Below are 18,556 nucleotides of genomic sequence, written 5' to 3' on the forward strand. Positions count from 1 at the left end.
GCATATTTGTTCCCACTTCAAAACAAGGGGGGGTTTTGTAAGCAAAAAAAAATATATATATAAATATCGTTTATGAAAAATAAGTACACTGTTATAAAGTTCATTCTTCTCCTAATAATCGCTGAAAATTTCGTATTGATCGGATAATTACCTGATTTTTGGTAGATTTTTAAAAAGACCGTCCGTCAAAAAGTACTGACCTGCCCCCCCCCCAGTTTTGGCGGTGCCTAAGCAACTACCTCAAGCCAGGATCGAAACCCAACCGCCTAAACGATAGTCATATATATATATATAAAATAAGAAATAAAAATGGAACACCTTGCAATCAGCCTTCTAGAATAACTCGATACTTAAGTTCATCCATGAATTAAACACAAACAATATAATTCCCTTTCTAGATGTTTTTTTGCTGGTCGGCCAATCGATTTTTTAAAAATATGTCGCTTTAAGCAAAAACAATATTTCGCACTTAATTGTCATGTCGAAAATAGTAATATATCCAAAAAATACGAAACTTCATCGAGCTATTGTGCTTTTGTAAAATAAAGTCTATCGCTATAGACAACAAATATTGCAGCCATGAATAAGTAATCTAAAATATTCGTTCAAAGTTATGTCCCCTGTCTGTAGACTCTTCCCCGTCTGCTTTATAACGTCTAAGAAAAATGCAATTTTATCAAATTTTCCGTAAAAAATACTTTTAACTATGAATAACTTTATACTTAATGAATTTTTCATAATTTTGGGATATATTACTGTTTTTGGCATGATAAAAACGTAATATTGTTTTTGCTTAAAACGACATATTAAAAAAAATCGATCTGCCGACTCTATCTTAACAAGCACCGATGTTTTAATAGATTCTAACAGTAATGAATTCTCCACTTAAAACCTATAATAAAAACGAACAATACAAATCCATCTAATTTCAATTATTTAAGTGAATACCCCTTTCGGTTCAAAACGGCCATAATCGACAACTTATTAACCCGTGCTAACTTAATCTCTTCTCCTATTTATTTTTTGGAACGTGAATTAAATAATATTAAACAAACTATAATAAATAATGGACTTCCTAACCATGTTATCAACCAACAAATTAGGCGATTTAAAAAATAATATTAATCAAAACAGTACAGAATCAAAACCTACACCTACTACATACATAAAACTATTTTATCAGAATCAAATGCTCCATAACTATAGGGTAAACAAAAAAGTATTTAAAAATATCATTAATAAAAATGCACAACCTATAGACTCTAATTAAAAAAAAGAAGAAAATGAATCATTTACTACAATAAATTCAAAACTTATAACCTTATTATAACTAATGACTTTTCCCCCTCCCCTAGACTAAGTTGCTTGATAGGACTAATTTGGTATATGAATTTAAATGCTCTTTGAAAAACTGTCTCCGACAATTAAAGAGAAAACATATACATAGGTTTGACTACCACGACACTGTCGAGATATATAGGCATCATTCCGAAAGCAGTGCTATATTTAACCACCTAACTAATCAACATTCCTCTCCCTTCACCCAATGAAAGATTTTAGTAGACAACATATCTATACTTGAACATACTAATAATGAATCAAAGTTTGAAATTACTGCTATTACATTATGTCAGATGAATATATATATATATATATATATATATATATATATATATATAATATATTTTTTATTAATCTACATTATTGATACCAAAATTATATATATATATATATATATATATATATATATATATATATATATATATATATTTCATGAATCTACAACTGCTATTGCATTATATCAAATTAATATATATATGATGATTGCAGCGTCTTGTCAGATGAGTATATATATATATATATATATATATATATATATATATATATATATATATATATATATACATACGTATACACACACACACATATATAATTTTTATGAATCTACATTATTAATATCAAAATAATATATATATGTGTGTGCGTGCGTGTGTGTGTGTGCGTGCGTGTGCGTACGTGTGTGCAACAACTGCTTTTATGGTATATCAAATTAATCAAGGTAGGTTGATAGAACAAATCGAAAACTAGATGAAAAATTCTGTACAACATATACAGCATATGTAACTAGTACATACAGTGTCGTATATATAAAAATTACACACACACACACACACACACACACACACACACACACACACACACACACACATTGTTCATGAGACCATTCGCATTATTATTCTCATAGTGTTTCAGATTCTGTTTTTGTCAAGGTCTTCATCCCAAAGTCATAAACAACACAACATGCTGTCTTGCCAAAGAATACGATCTGGCAATATTCGGCATCACACGTGCCATTTCCCTTTTCACTTTAAGAGGCAACAAACAAAAAAGCAACAGAATCATTCTCAAGATGCGGTGGCCATTCAACCATCAACATCGGCATATTTACCAATGGAAGCGTGCCATTTCTAACGGAAGCCTGGCAGACAGAACTACTTCAAGGGGTACGTGGACGCATCTAAAAAACACAATTTCAACTCCAAATTTTTCGACTGAGCTCCAATTGCGTGTTCCTCCTTTTAAGACATTCACAGAAAGAACTCGTCTCTCTCTCTCACAATTAAAAACATCTTAACATCCTAACATCATAACATAAACATCATAACATTAACATCATAGCATAAACATAATATCACAACATAAACATCATAACATTATCATTACATAACGTCATAACATAAAATGTCTTAAAATCAAACAGAATTTACATGAACATAGTTTCTTTCCAAGAACTTCCCACCTGTGGAACAGGTTATCACAGGATTGCTTCCTTGCAAACTACAACATCAATATCGAAATCCAATACAACAAACATTTATCATAAACCATCCTCATTAATAATCAAATTCTGTACATTCCAATCATCATTTTAAATCCTCTCATAATCATTTAATGTCCAAGTGGGAGTACATCATGGATCTGTACTAAATCTGTTGATTTTTATTTGTCTCTTAGAAGCATTGACCAGGGGGTTTTGTGCAGATCATCCAGAAATATTTATGCTGAGGAGTTAGTACTTGTCTGTAAAACAGTGGAAAGTCTACGTGTTAAGTTTACGACTTGGATGAATGCTATGGAAAATAAACATCCGGGAAGTTCTATGTTTACCAATTTATTTTATTGTTCGTTTATAAAAAAAAAAAAAAATAAATAAATAAAAGATACACGCACACTCACGATATGATATTGGAATCTTAAGTAAGACGATCACCCCCCCCCCCGGTGTGCTTGAGGTATTGGGGTGAATGAGAACTTTAGGTAGTATCAGCATAAACAAGCAAAGATACAGTGATGAGGATGACCATAGACACCCCCTCCCCAATTTTTGAGTGGCCTTGTGCCTAATTTTTTTGTTTTTTTATTGTCTTGTTTTTGTAACTTTTCATGAAAAATAAAAAAATATATAACTCAAAATGATGATTAGTGGTTGTAGTATTTCTTGCTCAATGGTAAGAGAGTCAAGTGTAACTCCATTTGTGCGTGTGTGTGCGCGTGTGTGTGTGTGTGGTATTTGTAAGCATTAGGTACACGAGAAGTGCAGTGGAATTACTGGTAGGTTGAGTTTGCATGTAAGAAGTGGAAGACAAATGCAGATGGGTGAGAAGTCAAATGAAGAAAAAGTATATTTGGATGGCGGGGTCAGAAAGTGGGGATGTCTAGCCAACGCCCCTAAAAGAAGAGTACTCTGACCTAGCAAAAATTGCCTGTTAAGTCAAATTTACAAATTGATCACACTATCTTTTTTATAGACTGCTTATGTATATGCAATATCGGCGTAGCATTAATTTGCATATTGTTTTGAAAAAGGAAATTTCATTAATTAACTTTCATTGTTGAATATTTGGCAGGTGACCCTGGGAAGAAGCATTCGATGGGTTGCACACATGCAAATTAATTCCATCTGACGAATGTGAGGCTTTCCATCATTGTCTATTGAAATTCATAATTTGACCAGAAATATGTGAGAGGATATCGGTCAAAGGTCGAGGCAACAGACAATGGGAAATATTAAACATTTCAGGATGAAAGAATGTTTATATAAATTGACACACAGAACAGTTACACTCAGAAGAGTCGGCCACAGAGGACAAGCTAACACATTTTCTTCACTGCTAAAACATCTGCACCACAACCTCGTCACACAACTTTACTGATGTCAACACCCGTCATACTAAATCGAAAACTGTTGTCAGTGTAGAATAGACAAAATATTTTTGTAAATCAGCTGTGTTGTGTTTTATTTGCTATCAGGTGTATATATCGTAGACTAGTGACAAAAGTCGATTTAGAAATTATATAGACTGAAAAGCACATTGAAACACCAGCTGCAACGAATATATAACATTATTTGTTGGTGTATTTTATTTTTATTAAATGGTTATTTTAATTTTGACATAGCAAATAGTTCTGTTTTGCAATAATGTTCTATTTTCCTTGATAAATGTTTAGAATTTGTAGTCAAGTATTTTCTTTAGAGGTACTGATTTGATTTTTCACACAAGTTGCGATCTATTTCTAAATTGAAAGTGAAAAGGTAAATTGATTTCTCCTTTCTTTTTTTTCTTTACGGTCACATTTAAAAAGACGAATAACTTTCTATCGAAATTACAAAAATGTCAATGTTTATTCATCTATAGGAATAAACGAGAAAGATTTTATTTGATGTTTATAACGAAGTTATGAATGAAATATTATTTGTAGTTAATGTTTCAAGTTTTTTTTTTCCAAGTAGCGAACTATTAATAGATATTAGATAGTATATATGTATGAGAAAAAAATTTAGACACAAGTACACTTTAGCTAACCGGAAGTTTTTTTGTGTTTTTTCTTTTTTTTTTTTTTCAGAAAAGTTACACTAGGAAAATGGAAAGACAACCCAAAATTTAATGATATTTTCAAAGCAAAATTTTATAAGAATTCATAGCAAGTTCATTAAAAACGAAGTAACACAACAGAAAATAATGCTTACGGAAATATTCATTGAATTGAATGAATTTAAATTAAAATCAAATACAATATGAACAGGAGTATCTCAAATTATTATTTTTCAAATTTACTAATAAAATGCAATATTATATAGTTCAAGATAATTAATCTTGATAATAATTTTTTAAATGCATAAATAAAAGATAACGTTAAGTTTATAATATGAAATCGATTAAATATATTTTATATAACTTTCTTTAAAAAAATATAATTATTTAGATATAAGTTACAACAGTCGGCGCTTCTACACTATTAGAACGAAATTTTGTAGTCGATAAATGGAGTTTTCAGATTAAAAAAACAATGGTTTCTACTGAGTTCTTTTTTTAATCAATTCTAATAAATTACAATGTTAGATTCTAAATTATGCAATCGAAATTACCTGAATATTACTGTATTATTCAAAAAAAAAACCCCAAAAAACTTTAATTGGGTTAGCAGGTAAAAAATTGCGACCATCTTGTTTTTATAAAATAAATCAAAACGGAAAATTACCTCCCTTTTGAACTCTCCTGTGTCTTACATAAGCACATACGATCGTTTTCTTCAAATTCTATTTTCTATAATAAATAATTTTCTACCTTATCGATTTTTGTAATTTTTTAATATAATCATCTTAAAAATACTAGGAATACATAGATACCATTGTTTTCATATGAAATTCAGTTTTACGATTTCCGAAATTTCGTTCTGATAGTCTAGAAGCGCTCAACAGTAAAATCAGAATATTCTGAAATGTTTGTAGTTTGTATTTTAATGACTTTATTTGAAAAAATTAAATTATGAATGTTTTTTATATTAAAAAAAAAAATGAATTTCTTTAGTAAAATAAAATAAGTCTCAAAAGTTAAAAAAAAAAAAACCCTTTTAAATCGTTTCTTCATTTCCCTAATATAAGTCTTCTGAAAATGAAAACAGAAAATTACTTCCGGTTAGCTAAATTTATAATGAGATGAAGTGAGTTTCGATACTTACAGACATTTCCGGTATTGTTGAAACCGAAAATGCTATCAAAGGAAACTTCTTTTGGCAACAATCTGAAAATACATTAAAAGAACAAATGTGATTCGTTGATTCAGAGATTAAAATACCGCTGAAAAAAAAATTATTGAACTATTTTTATGTGATTATATAGGCACTACAAGAATACCCGTCCCAGGACGGTTCCCCAAACAGAATAGTTTTGCATCAGTCTTATGTCCTTTTGCGCACATAAAAATAAAAATGTAAAGCATATGTCGAAAATCTTTATCTGCAGTATTGTGTTCCACAGATGGGCAGTTCTAGGAACGAAACTTTGATCATGCAATTTATGTTTCGTTTTAGGAACAAATAGATAATAAGGGTTGGGGGCTTCACACACACAAGATGCTTTCCAAGAGTTTAGTTGCTCTTGAATACTTGATGTCATGTGAATTACATATAACACTCAAGATGAGAACAGTATTCCGAATAATTCGAATTTTGGGAAAATGAGTTCAAACTAAAAAACTATACAAAATAATGTTAGAAACATACTCAATATACGTCAGCCTATGTCACGGTAACATATATTGAGTGAGTTTCTGACAGTATATATATATATATATATATATATATATATATATATATGCAATAGTTTTGTTGATAGCAATATTATTATAATTCTTGATAAAATTAATTAAATAAAAAATTAATTAAATAAAAATGATTTTATAAAACAGGATAGGGTTTTAAAAACTTCTTTAGAATTTTATTTTCAAGGGAGATAATTTACATCAAACCTCTGATTTGACATCAGTAAAATGTTTGATGCCACTGGATGGCGGAGAACAGATACTGCACTTGGATCTCAGCAAAAAGATCAAAGAACCATAATTTTTTTTAATTAATGGAAAAATTATTTTAAACGAATTAAAAAAAAAAACAGGATTTAATCAAAACATTCTTTAATTGGGGTGGATAGTGTAGTATTTTGTTTCTGTTGTTATCAGACGATCACATCAGCAATTTTTAAGAGTGTGGGGAAAATCGTCCCATGTATTACATCCTCATTAATAAGATCCATGATTCTTTCTGCAATCCAACCATATATGGTACAAATAAACTTTACTGACATCATATTCTTGACTTCTTCACATTTTAAACATGAATGATATTGAAAATGAGGGGGACACTTTAGTGATCGTCTTATGCCAGAATAATGAAAATACTATTTCAAACTTAAATATGACAGACCTAAAAAATTCTCCTTCAAACTTAAAATTGGAAAACTCAAGAAAATCCTATTTTAAATTTTAGTTTGGCAGACCACAGATAATGTTATTTCAAACTTTAGCTTGTCAGACCAAAGAAAATACTATTTCAAAATTAGCTTGGCAGACCAAAGAAAATGCTATTTAAAAATTAGCTTGGTAGACCAATGAAAATGCAATTTCAAACTACAATTTGACTCATCAATGAAAATGGAAAATGCAATTTCAAACTTCATCTTTGGAGATGAAAGAAAATGCTATTTTAAATTTTAGTTTGGCAGACCAAAGATAATGTTATTTCAAACTTTAGCTTAGTAGATCAATGGAAATACTGCTTCAAAAAGTAATTTGTCAGACAAAAGAAAAAAAAATGCCATTTCAAAATTAATTTTGCAGACCAAAGAAAATGCCATTTTAAAATTAATTTGGCAGACCAAAGAAAATAGTATTTCAAAATTAATTCGGCCGACCAAAGAAATTGCTATTTAAAGACTGATGCTATTTCAAACTTAAATATGACAGACCAATGAAAAGTGAAAAAAATTAGAGATTTGAAGGCTCCTATTTAAAAAGAAAAAATTAAAAATTCCTCATATTTTAAAATTTTATTTCTCTTCCCCCTTGACAAATCAAATCGAATTAATTTCATGCACCATTTTTGTTCATTCCTAACAATTTCAGAAAGGAAGGAAAACAAAAGAAATTCACATTTTGTTCAATCACGTTTTTATGATCTTTCAAGTTTGATGGATTCAAGGTTGAATGATTTATCATTTCAGGCAACAGAAAATAAAATAAAATCGGCAACTGCTGCCATATTGTAATGGCCGCCTAAGCTGCACAAAAAAAAAAAGAAAAAAGAAAGAGAATTTCCAGAAATCATGGAAATAATGGCTAAAGTCAAACCAATTCTACATTCAAAACTTCAATGTTGCGTTTCTGAATTTTTGAGATGAGGATGGATTATTCATATTATTTGGATTCTTTAGACTATTGTTCTCATCTTGAGTTTCATTTTCACAACTTTTCAGTCAATATAACCTTTGAGCTTTTTCAGGTGCATCTTGTTGAACTTGGGAATTTTTCTGTCAGACTCAGGAATCTTTCTATCAAACTTGGGAATCTGCACAAAATTTCAAAAGGAACTCTTTATTTACTGCATGGGGGGGGGGGGGCGGAATAGCACGCTCTCATTCTGTCAGCCATGACTGGATAGACGTTCTAAATAATTTACAATTTTATTTTGAGTGTCGCCTTCACTAACAATTGAACCTTCAACCTCCAGGAGAGTGTAATTTTTACAACTGAATTTTACCAAGTACTTTACCCACTATGCTACAGATCCTTGTGATCGTTCGAAATTCCATGGAGATTCCCGAGTTCAACAGAAAGATTTCCGAGTTCAGTAAGATACACCTGAAGAAGGTTGTAGGTTACATCGACTGAAACATGAAAATGACACTTAAGATGAGAACAATGGTCCAAAGAATCCAAATAATAAGAAAACTTGAATATTTATATTGTTTATCCTCTGACTCTTGTTTTTATCATCATCATTGAGATGTATATTTTGTTTTGGTGCTGTGCTGTGTTCATTTACAAAGTGACCCCCCTCCCACCTACTCTAAAATAATCCCCTATGAAATCGTTAATAAAATTCACAATCACTTCTGCATCTTGACCATTTTTGGCACGAGTAAACTTCAGCCTGTGCTTGACTTGTCCACCATGCTTCAGTCATGAGTGTTCAACAGTCTTTGTTTTATTGTGATTCAACGGTAAGCACATCTGGATATTCCATGCAAAAGTATCCATAACTTTCACACACTCTTCTCTTGGCATTGTCCTGAAGACCCTTGTCTTGCTGTGCTAGCTAAACACTCCCATATTAGTAAACAAAAATACGCCATTGGCTGAAACTTGACACTCCCAGAAATATGTCACGACCATGGATGCTAAAAGTAGCAATTACTTTTTCTTCAACAACAAAGAGAAAACACAAAAACTAAACAAAAACAAAAGGACTACTATTTCAAACATAGATTAAAGTAAATACAGTTAATAAACACCAAAGACACTTTTAACTGTAAATAATACGGTGTGAAATTAATTATAGTCATAGGTTATTTAGTGACACTATCACTGGCCATGAAGCCTTAGCATAAATGGCTCGCTATAAAGCTAGCGGCTGTCGCAGCAAATCCTCAGTTCAGTTCGAGAGTCAAATCAGCATTTCCAGTCGCCATGACGACCAGAAGCGGCAGAATGTGATGCACACTCCACTTTCTACTGCTGTCTGCCTCCTGGGACTCGTCCTCACAGTCTGTCACTCCAATTACTGAACTTTAATTCCAGCTCACTTCCAGTGACTCCAGTACCGTCAGCTCATTTGTACAGCTTCCACCAAATCCAGCGTACTCCTACAGCGACTCCAGTGGCTTCCAGCTCATGTACAGCTTCCATTACTCCTGCAGTGACCAGCTCACTCCAGCAACTTCCAGCCACTCCAGCTTACTCCTACAATGCCTTCAGCTCACTCCTGCAGCTCCAATGCTTTCAACCACCAGCTTCTGTAGCCTACTGACGTCCAGCTACCCATACCAGTACCCCACTGACATCCACCTACCTGTTCCAGTATCCACTGACGACTAACTACCCATTCCAGTGCCCACTAACATTTTCTAGAAAGACATTGAGTACTTATGGAAGGTACCACCACATGAAGGTTATCAACATCTCTAAGTGAGAGTGTTTCTGTGGAACAAGCTGAATTCGAACCTGGCACATCCAGGTTGTCAGTTCATGTTGTTAACTACTTAGCCACCTTCACCTCCCCTGCTGCTGTTTTTGAGCAAGTTGAGCTTGAACGCAGTGTCGAATATAGAAATATCAATATTGTTTGCTATTAATTGAGGCCCTTCTCATTGACTTGGACCACTTCATATTCCAGAAGGATTACACTCACCCACCCCAACACTAAGGTCAAGCGAGAGCAGTAGTTGCTCCAAGTCATTGAGAAAAATTGTCATCTATAGACCTTGAATGGTAGCTTTACATGCATAACAGAGCACAGACGTGTGTATGGTAGCTGTATGCAAATGTGCGAGATGACGTCACAGCAAAGAAAAAGATTATAAAAAGAAAAATGTGTGCGCAGGCCAAAGATCACGTTTTATTCAGGGAAAGTACCCGAAAATAAATGTTGTTTCAGCAGAAAAAAGTGAGTAGAGTTATTCCTCGTCTTTTTTCCTTGCAATGGGGGTCTACATATTAACACGTATGTAAACGTGTGTAACATGCACCAATGTAGTATCCTTATCCTCACTCTGCAATGTGATAGCTGACTTAACACCCTTGCTTGCCTACAGACGTTTTAGTAAAAACGATCAGAGACTGCCGGATCCTGATACAGATGACTTTGGATTTCATCTGCTGCTGCTGCTGCTGCTGCTGTTGCTGTTGAAGAAGAAGAAGAAGAAGAAGAAGAAGAATTAGACTTCTGCATAGAGCTCATGAAGATTGTGCCTCAGGAATGTCTGATCTGCATAAAGTTCTCTTTGTAGGTTATAACTATTTGTCGTCGTTATCAATGTAGCATTGTTATCTTCACTCTGCAATGTTGTATCTGAGTAAAAACGATTAGAGACTGCCGGATCCTGATACAGATTATTTTGGATTTCATCATCATCAGCAGCTGCTGTTGTTGCTGTTGTTGTTAGGGGGGAGGCGAATTAGACTTCTGCATAGAGCTCATGAAGATTGTGCCTCAGGAATGTCTGATCTGCATAAAGTTCTCTATTTGTTATATCCCCAACAGCAAGCCCCGATGGTTACATACGAAGTCAAGGAAGGTTTGACCCAGAACAAAGAAAAGAATGATGGTTGCATATATGCAGATGCAACAATATTATTATTATGGATTTGTGCATCGGAATCGTCCTTGCTTGCCACACAATGCAGATGCAGAGATGACCAGTGGGTGACAGATCCTGATGTTATATCCTTCTGGATTTTTACCAGAGCCCTGTTGATCAGACAGATCTTACACTATCACGATGAGCAGGAAAAGTATGCTAATGACATACTACCAAAAGTCGGGGAGACATTTTGTTTCAGGAAATCATTTTGCTATTAAGAAAGATTTTTAGCGAAAGAAGTTTATTTTTAAACATGCGTTGACAATACCTTAATCGTAGAAAAAAATTCTTCAGAAGATTATACTGTAGTTATAATCATTGTGAATAAGAAATGCTGTAACATTGTTGTTAATCTTCTTAATAGGTGTTGTTACATCTTAACACTCGGACCCAACACGTTGTATCTGAGACAGTCGTAAAGGAACAAAAAAGAAAATCAACTCAGCGTTTTCAGTTGAAATGAAAGACATTTATTCATGGTACTTTCAGGATAATGTACTGCATCTTGCTTTAATTGACCTCACCTGCTATGTAGTTAAGAAAACCTTGCCGTCTCAATACGGACTTAAAAGTCTTTTGCCGCCATGGGCCACACGTTCATCATACGCCGGCACGCTTGCCGATTCTCCACCACCCATGTGTGTTTGCTGTCACTCAAGGATCTTTCTCCAGACACATTCAACCATCTAATATTCATACAAGGATTTATGCTGTTTCTGAATTTTTGAGATGAGGATTGGTTATTTTTTAAATTATTTTTTTTTTTACATGGGGTCACCACTTATCAAGGCCCAGAGGCCACTCGAGGATAAGGGTTAATGGGTATATATTAGTCATTGTGATTTTAACATAGTAAATATTAGTGGGAATTTTATAACTTGGATTACTTAGGGGGCGGTTCAATAAGAACTTGTTCACATTGGACTTGAAGACAATCAGGTTGTAGTCAGCTGGAAAGCAGGCAAACGGAATGGTTATTCGTGTTATTTGGATTAAACGGTCTACTGTTTTCATCTTGAGTGTGATTTTCACAACGTTTCGGTCGATGTAACCTCCAACCTTCTTTAGATGTATCTTGTTGAAATTCCATTTAAATTCCCTAGTTCGACAGAAACATTCCCAAGTTCAAGTGGAACCTTTTATTTACTTCACGGGGGTAGCAACTATCTAATATTCATACAAGGACATGTCTTTGAGTGATGGTAAAATAATATAATATAAAAATTATAACAAAATCCTGAATGAACATGTCACCTTCTCTATCGTGCAGAGCTGCTGTTGCTATCATTTTCTCTCTTGCCTTTCTACCACGGCTTCCCATCTGATTTGCCTTTTTCTTCCACCATTTAAAACATTCAGCAAGCAAACAACCAACACACAAGCAACATTATCAAAATTTTAATATTATCTATATATTAATACCGTCGTACCTTTAATGTGCGTACATACGTACCTGTGTCATGGTTTCCAGATTATAAATTATTCGATCGGGAGATTGTAGTTATGAAAAAGGAGGATAAAAGGCGATAACATACTATAAACATTAAATTAGTATATGGATGTGCTAATTTAATATTCATAATATGTTATCTTCTATCCTCGTTTTTAATAAATAGGATCTCCTGATCACCGCAGACGCAATGGAAGAAAAAAAAAAAAATAAATAAAATAAATAAATAAATAAAATGATGTCACTGTTGGGCTGTATGTAAAACTAAAATATGTCTTCTTGGTCGTCTGACTAGAATTCAAGGGTAGCATCTGTTCTATCTAAAGATGGTATAATCAAACTGTGAGCTTTCTGTTCATGATGGGCGTCCATACAATGGAACTTTTGGCCAAGATCAAAGTGTAGTATCTGCTCCGGCAGATACTGCAAGCAAAGACCATATGTGGGGGAAACCCCACATATAAGACCTTGGTCAATGTAGGGGCAACCCTTCATACCAATTGTCACTATCCAGCTTCCCTACTCCCCGGGGAGTCGGTCCCCATTTCCCCTTCACTCCTCACTTTAAAAATCGGCCTTGTGCCTAATTTGCTCAGTGGGGGAGCAAATAAATACCTCAAAATGTAGTATCTGTTCTTCAGATGCGACACTTCCATTTCACGTTCTCTTTCAGTGGAGGAGAAATCCTTCACGACTGAGACAATTTTTATTTTTGTACCTTTTCTTCACATTAAAAAACGACCATGATGTCTAACTCTGCCCCATGGGGAGGCATTGTAAATAGGTACAATGGAAATATGTCGCAGACTCCTATGAGAATATTGAATATTAACCGTAATAACCAGATATATATTCTGACACTACATTAACCAGGTTATTCAGATAAATACTTTTGCAGTTTCAACAAAAGGGCTATAATAATATTGTGGGGTCTCCATTCACGCTGAATGTCCACAGAATGTCCAGCAGAAATATATTGCATATGAAAGATGCCGCTGTGGAATTTCCACATGTCCTGCAAGTATAAATGATTTCAGGTTATAGAACGTGAGATCAACAAATGTTGTCATATTATAATGGCTAACAGAACTCCATGGAGAAATTAGAATTTCTAAAAATGGCATCATGGAAATAGCATGACAGAAATCTATCAGCTCCAATCAAATCAATTCTACACTCAAGATTTCAGGTCAGCAGAAAGAAATAAAAATAAAAATCATGGAATTCTTTATTGATCCAGAATTAAATTAATTGGTTTTGGAGATTAAAATTCTGGTACTTCCTTTACAGTTAATATTTCTCCGTTCTTTATTATCGTAAAGTAAGGGGCAGAGAGCAGAGAAACCAAGCAGCATTACAGATATCATAGAATCAGCAAATTTAATTCAATCAGTGCATGGTTGGTTTAACAGATGCTATTGTGAGCAATGAATCCGTCCATATGTTAACAATAAATAAGTAAATGTGCTCTGTGCATTTCTGGGAGTCTATATGACTGCCGCCAGAAGACATCAAAGTAAACCATAGTAGTATTTCGGAAGGCATCCTTCTAGGAGGAGTTGAACAAAACGTATGTACACCTATTAAAAAAGAAGCTAAGATCTTGCCCTAAATTCTACATTGAATTGGAATGAGTTATCTTAACCCCCGTCAACTGCTGGCCAGATTAAATCCAAGGGAGATAAATATAATAATTCTGTCACAAAATTTAATAAGACTAACTAAACCTGCGTAAATTACAAAAAAAAAAAAATAATAATTTCTTTTTCATTTTTGTTGGCTTTTTTGTTCAACTTGATTTATAATAAGCTGTACTTACCTGGCGTTATCCGGGAGTCATTTTGCATTTGCTTTTGTTTAAAACTATGATTTTTCTTATAAGATTTCTGTGAACGTTTAGTCATAAGATTATTAATTGTTATGGGTTAAGCTGACATACGTATTTCTAGAATAATAATAGACTTACTTCGAGATCACAAATATAATTACAACTAGCACGTTATTCGGTAATGATCCTTCCGCTATACCTGGTTGTGTTTGTGACTGCTTGCGAGTAGAGGTTCTGATCTTGACAGTCCGTCTGGCAGAAACTGGGTCATTTTGGTAGCCTTTTATCTGGTGAGCTGAGGCATTTGTTTTAGGAGATTCACCTTCCCAGGTCTCGCCTTTTGTCTTTTAGGTAGAGTAAGTTTATTTCTTACTGGCTAAGGCACCCTGACTGGGAAATGCTGACAGGGCTGCCTAGGTAATTTTTAAAAGATTAGAGCGCTCCTCCTCCTCCTCCTTTGGCAGCACTGGCTTGGCTCTCCACACCTTCCAACTTCATGTCACATTTTCCTGCGGTGGGAAAGGAGTAAATAATAGTGATTTGTGGCAGTTATGGCCCCAGAATCATGATGTGTATTTCTATAACATATTTTTGCTAATACACAGTTTGTCTTGATTATTACCAGCCTGCAAGACTACAACATTGATTGAACAAAATATTTTACACTGTTTTAAAGATAGTTTAATGAAGGATTATACGGATTTAAACAAAATCAATCTGGCATCTTATGAAATGCTGAAATTTAAATCAGATAAATCTTTTATTTATTTACTTCTTTTCTTTTTTTTTTTTGTTTAACTCTTAAATTTGTAAATTACTATGCAATCTGGTAGGATGATATCATGTCAATAGAAGAGATACTACATCACCCATTCCTCTCCCCCATCACCTCCCCAAAAATGGAGAAAGCAATCCTGGGAGGATGGTATCATTATTAATGAACATATACTATACTACCCCTATCCCCGTCCCTCCCCCCCAAAAAAAAAACAAGAGGAGGTAATGCCTGAGAGTAAGCTATCATGACAATTGAAAATATTCTACACTACCTCCAAAGAAGAAAGTAAAGCCTGGGACGATTATAACTCCAAGCCACATACAGACAAAGAATGAAGGTGATAATATCGGGGGGGGGGGGGGAGTAGTATCATAATGAACGAACGAAAATAATTAATACTACTCCTCCAATGGAGGAGTTAATGCCTGGTAGGATATTGTCATAATCTATATATTAATACGATAGCATGTGTGTTATTTTGTGTGTTACGCTCTTTCTTTTTTCTTCTGAGTGACTCCCATTTAATTGTTATGACCTTCCATTTCTTGTAATAAATAATTTTACTAAGAATTCTTCATAAAGTTTGGTTTCAGTTTCGATTATAGCTGCAGGAACTCAAGTTATATATATACATATTTTTTTCTTCTTTATAAGTTTTGGTTTTGGTCTCGATTCAAGCTATTGCACCCAAGTTATATGGATATATTATTTTTATTTTTGAAATCACAACTTTATAATATATAAGAATCAATAGAAATTGACTCTATAATAATAATATATACGAAATCTAAATTATCATATTTATCATATTTAAGTGTATTTTACAACCAGGCTATGCTGGGCGTCCCTGTTAAGTTATACAAATCCTTTTGCAATTTTAACAAAAGAGCTACAATAATATAATTTATGGTGAACATTCACAGAATGCCAACATCAATATATTACATATGAAAGAGTCCGCTGTAGTAGAACAATAACAGATTATACTACCCATTCCAACAAAAGAAGAGGTTATACCTGGGAGTACATTCCCCATAAAAGGAAAAGATAATGTCTGCGAGCATGACATCATGAAAACAGAACAGATACTACATTACCCCATTACCCCAAAAAAAGAGCAGGCAGACCTTCGGAATATGATCTCATGACAACAGAACAGATAATGCATTACTCTTTCTCTAAAGGGAGTAATACATTAAATTAAATCCAATTAAAGAATATTTTGATTATATTGTGTTTTTTTGTTGTTTTGTTTTTTTGATTTATTATAAATAATTTTTTCTTAATTAAAAAAAAAAGTTGTTTTTTTTAGCCTTTTGGCTAAGATCCAAGTGTAGTATCTGTCTTAGAATCCAGCGATATCTTACATCTTACTAACATTGATAGTTTAAATCAGAAGTTTGGTGTAAATTATCTCCCTTGAAAATGAAATTCTAAAAAAGGTCATTCTGTTTTATTACATCGCTTTAATTACTTTTATTAATAATTATATTATTATTATCGACAAAACTATTGCATATATATTACAACAAGAGTTCCAAAAATAATACCTCTAATTTTTTTTTATTTCGCCCAAATAGATCAGAGAGATTGCAAATTGCATTGTTATGATGACTGAACTTATGCATTCATGATCTGAAAAGTTTATCTCTTTGTTGCAGATATTGACGATGTGAGACTGTAAGAAAGGAATTCTTGTCATGGACATGCGTCAGAAGAAGAAATCCGTCATTGAATTCCTGACAAAACGTGCATTTAGAATGGTGGGGACTTTGTAGAAAATTAAATTCTGGAGCACAAAAGGTCACTCGTTTTAATGGTACTACTCTTGTCTTCATAGCTATTAAACTTTTTTAGTTTTTAGTTGAAAAAAAAAAGTAGGAAGCTTTACTTTAGGAACAACCCTCGTGTAAAAGAAAATTTGACATGTATATTACAGAATAATTATTTATTAGAAACGCTTTATAATATGAATATGCTAATAAGAAATAAGCATGGTTGTTTGGAGATTACTATATATACGGTATTTCTAAACATCATGTTGTATCATAGAATTATCTAAGCATAACCCGTTTTGATGTTGATATAGTTAGGATAGGCGGAGAAAAAAAAATTTTGCATTTATTCATTTAGATTAGGCAGGCTACCGAACGTTTTGTGTAAGTCAATTTTCTTTTTCTAAAATATTAAGATAATTACATATGTAAAAAGAAAGGAGGGGGAAAATAATAATTTTTACCCTTAATGTGATATATAATAAAACCGGTGTGAATAACAGATTGTAATTAAAAGGGTTATAAAATAAGAAGGAAGACATTAATCTACCTTTGTTTTTTTTTTTTTTTTTTTTTTTTTTTTTTTTTTTAACCACAAAATTCGAAAAATGTTCATCCCCAACTCCACCTCTCACCAAAAAACAAAAAAAGGAGGGGGGAATTGACGTATTTAATGAAAATCAGAAGGGTTTATCAAATTTTTTTCTTACAAAATAAAATATTTGGCTGGATATAGTACGGAATCAACGAAATCGATTGGAATTTCTTTTTCACAAAATCACAGACTAAAAATATCAGTAATTTACTGCCCAAATCGAATCAAATATTGATTTGTCAGATGTAATGCTATAACGGTCTAACTTCGATGAATTTTTCTTTCTATATAAGATAAAAAACTAAGAGCCAGAGGTACATACTAAAAAGAAACTTTAGCAATTTCAGATCCATATTAACCTTTTCTTTGCACTAGGCGAGTCCATGAGTCCAAATAAGTATTGTCGTACTAATACAGAAACAAGACTATTACTATATAGGTTTTAACTTTTATATGCAACTGCATTCATTTAAATTCATCATATCCAATTTAACATCCGCTTTACATGCGTTAGACGGTTTGTAGAACCCATCTTTAGCCAGTTCTTTATTTATTCCTCTTTCTTTCAAGTCTACCCTCATCACTCTCTCCTATCTTTTCCTTGGCCTATCTCTGCCAACTGCCCCTACTATCTCAACTGTTATGCATCTAATAAGCCAAGAACTCTATTCACTTTTTTTTATGCAGCCATGCCATCAAAGTCTCCTGTTCTGTACACATCTCCCTATACTGTCCGGATTTAATCTTCCTCTGAAGTAAAGAGATCTTAGCATATCTTGACGACTCACATTAAACATTCATCATATCATTTCTCTCCATGCAACGCATGTCCTCAACCTTCGCTTTTATACATCATCCAAATGTGTACATATGCCTGGTAGATACTTTTACATACTGATTAGTATTATTTTTCTTTACCTCCTCTTCCAGAGA

The 18,556-nt window shown here is 33.1% G+C and overlaps 1 protein-coding gene across 5 annotated transcripts in view; it reads right to left on the reverse strand.

Moving 5' to 3' along the window:
• Positions 1 to 18,556, reverse strand: part of LOC145260436 (calmodulin-lysine N-methyltransferase-like) — a 206,130-nt gene that overhangs the window by 60,839 nt on the left and 126,735 nt on the right. For all 5 annotated transcript variants that reach the window (XM_080118444.1, XM_080118442.1, XM_080118445.1 and 2 more), the window contains one exon: positions 6,022 to 6,083. In XM_080118444.1, coding sequence (XP_079974570.1) covers positions 6,022 to 6,083 — 62 coding nt within the window. The remainder of the gene's footprint in view (positions 1 to 6,021; positions 6,084 to 18,556) is intronic.

The sequence above is a fragment of the Euprymna scolopes genome, chromosome 36, assembly GCF_053919585.1.
Source record: "Euprymna scolopes isolate OS-2025 chromosome 36, ASM5391958v1, whole genome shotgun sequence".
Classification (NCBI taxonomy): Eukaryota; Metazoa; Mollusca; class Cephalopoda; order Sepiida; family Sepiolidae; genus Euprymna; species Euprymna scolopes.